This window comes from Neofelis nebulosa, chromosome 12 (genome assembly GCF_028018385.1).
Source record: "Neofelis nebulosa isolate mNeoNeb1 chromosome 12, mNeoNeb1.pri, whole genome shotgun sequence".
Lineage (NCBI taxonomy): Eukaryota > Metazoa > Chordata > Mammalia > Carnivora > Felidae > Neofelis > Neofelis nebulosa.
In genome coordinates, this window is record NC_080793.1 from 9,176,807 (window position 1) to 9,185,608 (window position 8,802).

An 8,802-nucleotide genomic window follows, 5' to 3' on the forward strand; every position below is an offset into this window, starting at 1 on the left:
ATAAAAACATCTGCATTTGCTGGCTGATTGGGTATACAAGAGGGAACACAGCCAATAATGGTACAGTGTCATACATTTTCAGCTCTCAACGAAACAAGACTTTGAGGTCTTTTTATTTTAGCGAGTATTTGGTTTCCCCATCTTGCAATTGTCCTACTCAAGCCTTCCTACAGACACAGGGGACGGTTCTGACTTCAACCGAACAAACATGTTGGGCACCAGGTCCCGTGCTGGAAGGGACACAAATGGAATGGATGCAGGCACAAGGTGTTGACACCTGCTGGTCCTCACAAAGCTTAGCAAGGTGCGTGCAAATGATGCCTGCGTGAGGGACACAACCTAAGCGTTATGGGGCCCTAAGGAAGGACAGAGGAAACTGAACTGGGCAGGACAGTGAAAGCTACTCAGAGGAGGTGGTGTTGGAAATGGCCCTTATTCTGGGCAGGAGAGGGAGCATTAGTGATGCCCTTGGTTGCAGGGAATTTGAGGGCAAGCTCAAAGAAAATGGGGTTTGGCTGGAAAGAATAGGTAGGATGGAGAAACAGTGGAAACAAACCAGAAAGGAAGTCTAAGCCTACAGTTCGGAAAGTGGGGGCCTACTTTGGTGGGATTTAGGGCCTTGGGAACAGCTTGGGGACACAACAAAAGAGTGAGGCTGACAGGTGTGGGTAGGATGCAGAGCAGGGAGACTAGACTGGTGCAATAACGTAGGTGAGAGATAATGAGGACAGGGGTGGTGACAGCTTCCTTTTAATCATCAAAGAATTGGATTTCATTGACTGTGTGTGGGGTTAGGGTTCTTGAGATTCCTCTCATGACCTTCGTGTAGAGAAGAGGGTGAGTGCTACCCATTCTTGAAGACATTTCTCAATTACATTAAAGGAATTTGGCTGGCATGCAGGCCTGGAGAGTACATGACCAGTGCCGGTGGCCAAAACCCCATGGAAGAAAACCAAGTGTAGAAGGAGCCTCCACAGTTCTTGTTCTGATGGCCCTATCTAGGTTAACAACAGTCCTCCATTAGGCTACTAGTACAGCTTGCCCCATTCCATTACTGACACTGAACTTGGCTTACCTAGCATGTGATGGTTCCTCCCTCCAGGCCTATCATCTGTCACTCAGCCCATGTAGGGAACGCAGCACAAACAACACGTCCTAGGTCATTTCTCATTCCATTGGGTTAATCTCTGTGACAGCTCTGATCATTGCCTACGAAATCAAATCCACACTCCTTAGCCTGGGATCAGAGGCCCTCCATGACCTTGGGCACCAACATGGTGTAATCGCTACGATCTTGGGCTCCAGAGTCAGGTGACCTAGTCTAGAATTCTGGCTGGGCTGCTTACTTAACCACTCTGAGCCTCGGTTTTCCCTTACCTTGCAATCTGGGTTACAGTAAAGATCTAAAGAGATATCATATGTGAAGACTGTAGCACAGAGCCTGGCATACACTAAATGAGTAGTATTACCATAGTAAGAACTTGGCTGCCCAAGCTACCTTTCCTACTGTATTTCCACGGTTCCTTTCATACTTCCTCATCTCTGTGCTCTTCTTCATACTTTTCTCTCGGGGGGGGGGGGGGGGGGGGTTGGGAGGGGTTGGCCTCCTCTTCACTCCAAACCACAGTTTGGTTGGTCAGAATTCCACCCATCTCTGCTCAGAGGATGCCAGCATGAGGAAGGCTTCCTGCGTACCCCTAGTCATTCTGTCCCTGTGTGAGTCTGGGCTTCTTTTTTTTTTTAAATGTTTATTTTTTAGACACAGAGAGAGAGAGAGAGAGAGAGAGAGAGAGTGCCTGTGAGCAGGGGAGGGAGGGAGGGAGGGAGGGAGGGAGGGAGGGGGGGGAGAGAGAGAGAGAGAGAGAGAGAGAGAGAGAGAGAGAGAGAGAGAGAATATCACTGGCAGCACAGAGCCCAAGGTAGGGCTCAGGTTCATGAACTGTGAGATCATGACCTGAGCCAAACTTGGATACTTAACCAACTGAGAGCCACCCAAGCACCCCACATGCTACTTCTCCAAGGCAACTTCTTAGCCTTAGAGAGGTACCAGTCTTACCTGCCTCCAGAATGGGAACTCCAGAAGAAATTTTGTTTTATTTATTGCTATATCCCCAGCAGTTAGAATAGCACATAATAGTAGCCTCTTAACTTTTTTTTGAAAGCATGATTCTTGTCTACTAGATAGTGCACTCTTTGAGGACCTGTTACTGATTTATTCTATAGCTTCTATATCGCCCTTGTGAATTCAATGGGATGAACTATGGTGGACAAATTATGATCAAAGGATTCTGCTCAAGAAAGGGGAATTAAAAAATGCTGGGAGGCAGAAATGAGTTGGTGATGGGGAAGTTTTTCTCCATTTCACCCTTGAGATGACTGTGATGAGTTAACTCAAAACCCAGAAAAGCAGGTGAGACTAAGGGAAGCTATACAGCTATCACAGGAAATGGCTGTCACTTGGGTTTGGGCCTGTAGATGAATTAAGTTCGGTGGCTTACACCACACCCAAGAGTGACCCGGTTACCACCCACTATCAGGTTTGTTTGAGAAATGTTGTCTTGAAGTTGATGATTCATATTATTTCCAGGTGGATTCATAAGGTTGAGTCAATTATGTGACACAGACAGCAAAGGACCTATTCTGAAATGTCCATTTTTTTTTGTCTCCTGGAGTGCTTTTCACAACCTCTGGAGACCAGAGAATCAGCTTCTGAAGGCCCAGCCTCGGGCCAACACAGATGGTCCATAAATATTTGGTAAATAAATACCAAATGAGTGAATGAATGAACCAAAGAATAGATTGGAAGGATACAAAGCTCCTTTTGTGGTCTTCCACATTTGCACTGGTACCTTTCAACTATGCTTTTTAAAGAATAAATACAGATGCATTGAAGCATTATGGAAGTCATACTAGTGTTCTGAGATTTTGAATTTTTCTTTATCAACTATTTGTGTGTGTGGGGGGGGAGGTTTCTGCAAAATTTTCTGATATTCAGAAATGACTCTTCTACTTGAAAAGATTAGGGGTGCCTGGGTGGCTCGGGCGGTTAAGCGTTTGACTTTGGCTCAGGTCATAATCTCGTGGTTTGTGAGTTCAAACCCCATGTCAGGCTCAGTGCTGACAGCTCAGCGCCTGGAGCTTGCTTCAGATTCTGTGTCTCCCTCTCTCTGCCCCTGCCCAGCTCATGCTCTGTATGTCTGTCTCTCTCTCAAAAATAAACATTTAAAAATTTAAAAAAAAAAAAAAAACAAAGAAAGAAAAGAAAAAGAAAAGATTAGAGGCATTTGGCCTAAGACGCTTTTGAAACCACTTCCAACAGAACTGTTTGACACCTTCTCGGGAGAGCTCCTTGTGAGAGTCACAAGCTCACTGCTGCCCTTTCTACTTTCAGATGGCCAAGAGAGTCTCCTGCCATGCTCTCTCGGAGCCAGTCACACAAAACAAATAGTCTTTATTGCATATACTCCCCCCAGTTGTCTAGCCCAGATTGTGTTTCCTGATTACAACATTCTACTGTTACTTAAAGCTCAGGTCGGCACAATCACAATTTGACTGTTGTCCAAAAGCAACTTTTTTTTTTTAAGGAGGCTCCACACCCAGCATGGATCCCAATATGTGGCTTGAACTCACAACACAGATCAAGACCTGAGCTGAGATCAAGAGTTGGACGCTTAACTGTCTAAGCCACCCTTTTAGGGTGCCCCTAAAAGCAATTTTGGTCCTTAATCAATTGCCATAAATTTTACTATTAGATGAAGCACCAAATAACATGTAACATGTGTTTTAACTATGCCAAAATCTCATTGAAAATATGCCCTCTTCTAAAATACATTTCTCTGCAGAAATTAACAACAACAACAAAAATTAGTCCCTTTTCTTCACCGTAGGGCTGATATATTTCACAGGGAGTGGGATAATTCAGCTTATTCTGCTTCCAAAGCAAGTTGTCAACTGTAAGTTACTCTACTAACCATTTGGTTTGAGCCGGACACTGACTTTTCTCCACCAGAAATCACTGATAAATCTCAACACCCTCTTCTGCCTGACCTGGCTTACATAAACCAGTGTCCAGCACCATAGCTAAGTGCCTTCCCCGATAAAAAATCTTTCCTTTGGGTTAAGCAAGAGGACCTATACTTATCTCAGAATTCTCAGCCAACAGGCAATTTCTGTGACATTTGGGTGACATTCTGTTGGAAGAGGTCACTTCAGGACTGTTGGGTGCCTATACTTCTTAAGAGAGGTCTCTGACAAAGCAAAAAGTCCATGGCTGTAACGTGGATAAAGACTGACCAGCGAATCTGCATCTATTATTATTTTTTAAATTCAGCAGTATTTCTTGACTGTGCCAGGAACAGGATGGTGCCAGAAACATCCACTCAGAGATAATTAAAACATAGTTCCTTTTTCTGAGGAGCCCATTGTCTAGCAGGGGACGTGAGTGTGTGTAAAGAATGGATGGTACATAGGAGATTACAATACAGGGACAATGCTTCAGCAGGACTAAGTTCAAAATGACATGGAATCACTGAGTGGTGTGAATAATTTCCAGGGGTGCTCGGGGAAGATACCACAGAGATTATTTTTGCAGAGCCTCGAACACGCAAAAGGAGTTTTCCAGGAGGACAAAGGTTAGCGAGTTGTGGATGACAAGGAGAAGATGAGTATTCAAGGACAAAGAGAAGGCAAGGACAAAGACAGGCCTAAGGAGAGCAGCCAGAGCCCAAGTGGGGATTGGCAGGTAAGAATGGACAAGTAGGCCACTGTCAGACTGGAGCCTTGGATGTCAAGCTAAGATCCCCATCAGATGGATCATGGAGGGTGACAGGATTAGGTCTGCTTAGGGAGGAAGAAGCCTTGGGGCAGTCAAATGGGAGGAGAATATGTCAGGAGTGGAGATCATTGTGAGGGAGTGGCTGTCCCAGAGGCTGATGGGAACAGGGTGGGCCAACCTGGGGCCCAGAGACCCAGAGATAAGCAGGTGCTACTTGTGCTGAAACCCAAAATCTCCTGGAGATTAACACCAGGGCGGTGGTCAGGGGGCCCAGATAAGCCCTTGGCCTTTGGAACCCCTCTCTAGGTTATTTTCGTTCAGAATTAAACACGTGGGGCACCAGCCGGTAGAGTGGGGTTTCCTCTTGGGCAGTCACCGGACAGCAATAGAGCACAAGTAAGCCCAGTGGAGCCCAGGACTCAGGCTGCCTGGGTTGGAATCCTGGCTCTGCGGTCAGCATCCTGCTAGGTGGGGACGGCATTAACATCTGCCTTGCAGGGTTAGTGTCAGAGTGAAAAGCTAATCCACGGGAAGTGCTTAGAATAGTGTGGAACACAGTGGGCTCTGGGCAAACGAATGCTCTATGGAATGAGCAGTTGGTCGATCGCACCACGTGAAATGAAAGTTGCTCTGGTCAGAAGGGTGCTCCCTTTCTCTGTCCATTCCTTGGAGGAAGGCCTGATAGAACTTTTCTACCAGCTTCAAAATTCGTGGACTCTCTCTATTCCTGGATTTAATTTCTACCTGTAATTCCTGAACCCAGGGAGTTCAAGTAGGGTTAGCTGCCACCGCCAGACCTGGCACAGTCTCTGAGTAGGGTCTCTATTTCTCCAAAGACAGCAAAGTGCAAAAAAACCGAGGGGTACTCGGTGAGTCACCCACCACCTAAAGGCACTGGAAGGATAATCCAGCCCAGGTGCAAGCTCCCCAGCATCAGAAGCCGTGCTCAGTGTCCTGCAGATAGAGAGGGACAACTTTCAGAGATTCTCTGAATCTCACCTTCAGACACAGGCAGCCTGCTGTCCCAGGAGTAAAGGTTTAGAAAGAGAGGTTTCCCTAAGGGGGAAAAATACCCATCTGTCCAACGGAATAGGAAGCTGTCATCCTTTTCTGCCACGTGGAGTGGCCTGGAATAAAATTTGACCTCAATGGGACTGTTAGGAGGAATAAATGAGTTCATGCAAGTGAAGTACTTAGCACATATTAAGCATGCAATGAACCTTCACTTAGAGCTGTTATTTTTAGGCTGTAATCCCAATTCTTCTTATACCTATTAAAGTAGGTATGGTGTTCAGTGGGTTGAGTGTGTGCTCAGAACCTAATAAATCTACAGAACTGCAATAAAAAAAAATTCTCTCCGAGAAAATTCTCTGTATGTTCACATTTTCAGTAGACAAAAGATACTTCACACATTAGGACACACTATATAAATTATGTAAAAATTAATCCTTTCGAGTTTGGTTCAAGGTCACTGCTGTCATTTTAAAGCCTTACAATTTCTACTCAGCCAGATCCTGCAGGAATTCTAGCAACGTTTGCTGATTTGGCATCCATCCATCATTGAGTGAAGTGTCGCGCGGTTGGGGATCTTTTCAGAGAAACCTAACAAGTGGGATTTTATCACAGCATTACTGGCCCCCCAAATTAACAAGACAGGGGCAGTTCTAGAAGCACTCTTTGGCCTCCATTAATAAAGGTTAGCTGTTACATTAGGCAGACCAGTATACTCTGGGGAGTAACTAGTATCTTATTAAGTTATAAATACATTTAATGGCTTCAGTACTGGTTTCTTATTTTGGAGTATGAAGAAGAAAAAAATAGAACTCAAAATCATTAGAGTCTAAGGATAATGCCACTATTTTTTAGAATGTAGATTTACCTACAATACTGCTTATGAATTACCTTGTTTTTATAGAGCCCGCATACTCCCTCAGAGGCCACGGGGACTCTCCTGTCATTGCAGCAACCCACAAGAAAGTGGTAGCTTATAAAATCCCATTACTTGGTTTTGACTCAAACTAGTCAGACCAGCTCAGAAGACAAACTTCCTTCCTCACTCTCAGTGCCCTTCTGGTTTCTCGTTAAGGGGGGAAAAAAAAATGCCGTCTGCGCCCATCTTCCTTCACTGAACTCTAAACAGAACACTGACCGAGTTTTCTTATGAACACAAGACAGAGTTGGAAGGGCACAGGGTTCCCATCTTTCACTTTCTGCACCGAGGACATCTCTAAAATCATTCGCCAAGTCATAGATGACTGTTACGTCAAGCTCGAGCTTACCTCATTTCCTGCGGCCGACCTGCTGGCTGGTCCATTGACTGCGGGCAAATTCTAGAGCGGCGTACCCTCCAAGATGCCTGGGCATGGAGACCGTCTCCAGGAATGCGCCGGTGGTTTGGTGGGAAGCAGTCTCTGAATTGGCTGTGAGGAAATCTAAATAAACTGCACAGGTGTGATATGCTCCATCTGGGTTACACCCTCACACCCCACCCCCCTTCTGTTCCCAAATACAAACGAGCCACTTCCATCTTTTCCTTTCTCCCAAGGCGCTCGGTGCTTCTCATCTTCACACCCCAGAGGCCTCCGCCCCTGTGGCAGCTGGTGTGGGGAAGCCTGCTTCCCAGGTGGGCCGGCCTGCGGGGGTCAGAGGGGTCACCAGGCCCCAGGGCCCGACCGTTTGCCCTTGGTCAGCACGGACCGGGCCCACCTCAAAAAGGGCTAGCGATGGTTCTTCTGGACTTCTTCCCACACAGAGAATGGCTAAGCTAGCTGAGGCAATCTGTAGTTGGCTTTAAAATCAGCAATGGGGAGGGGAAAAAAAAATCCCTCACAACAAACAGTGGTAACAGAAGGTTTGTGTGGGAAGACGGTTAAGTTTGGTCTAAAACAAGCAGTGTCTCTGGTAATGAGCTGTTGTTAGGAAATACGTGGGGCCCTCGGTGCCTGCAGCACTTTTAAAGAGCACTGTTGCTGTTTCTTGAGGCTTTTCTTAGGGAGGGGGGATGAGGGGGGAAAGGCCCGGTGAGGTGAGGGAGAGACCCAACTGAAGAGCATGGGGACATCTCAGAGCAGCGGAAAGAAGCATCTCCGAGTGTTGCAGCCGTGAAGTCCTCCATTTGAATCCGAGCTCCACTCTGCAGTCACTGTTTCACATTTGGTAACAAATCTACCTTCTCTCAATCACAACAGGCTCATAGTGAAATGAGTGTGTCTAAGGCATCAGCCAGAGGCCTGGTGTGAAACAGCGGGCACACTCGGCTGGGGTGCCTGAGTTTCATAAGGGGACTATTTACAAAGGGCGTGGGCAGGTTAAGGAACTCGTATGAGGACAGTGAAGCTCCCGAGGGCTGGCAAAACAGGGAGTCAGGACCAGTCCTCGGCTTGCAAGGGACAAGGAGAGGATGTGGTTACCAAACCCTGAAGCTGCTAGACTGGAGCTATGGCCCTAGGCAGAGGAGCCCAGCCACTGTCAACCCACACCTGGCAGGAAGGAGCCAGGGGAGGGAATTCCCAGACTTCTCTCTCTGATCCGCCAGCCTTCTCCCAGAGTAGCTCTGGCGTACCCTGACCAGAAGACAGGACGGGTCTGCAGAGGCCAGCCTCCAGAGCGAGGCGCACAGTAGGGAGGGGATCTGGAGAAGCCAACAGAATATCTAGCACATCTAAATTCCTGACAGAGCTGGGGGGCGGGGGGTGGTTAAAATGAGATCAGCATCATAAATGCCTGGCACAGCAAATGCTCACTCACTACCCATTTGATCAGATTGTGCATTTGGCATTTACTTATCAAAAGGCCACAAAATAACTTTTATTCTCAGGTGGCAAAAGCCAGGATGAAAACAAAGACATGTGGTCATATAACCAGAGTGAAAAACAAAACTTTTACAAAGTTGACGGATAACATTTATTAAAACATGTCATACAAAAGGGCATGGTCTCTTCTATAAGAAGAAAATATTAAACAGTAACATTCAATTAAGTAAAACCATGCTGTACACTGAAGACAGCAATATATAAAGACAAAACTAT

At 46.4% G+C, this 8,802-nt stretch overlaps 1 protein-coding gene across 1 annotated transcript in view; it reads right to left on the minus strand.

The window, feature by feature from the left end:
- ZBTB34 (zinc finger and BTB domain containing 34) overlaps nt 1–7,453 on the minus strand; it is a 45,964-nt gene extending 38,511 nt beyond the window's left edge. Inside the window, exon 1 of the mRNA XM_058694094.1 lies at nt 7,054–7,453. Within this exon, the coding sequence (XP_058550077.1) occupies nt 7,054–7,088 (35 nt within the window). The 5' untranslated portion in view covers nt 7,089–7,453. The remainder of the gene's footprint in view (nt 1–7,053) is intronic.
- Nucleotides 7,454–8,802: the final 1,349 nt, after the last annotated feature.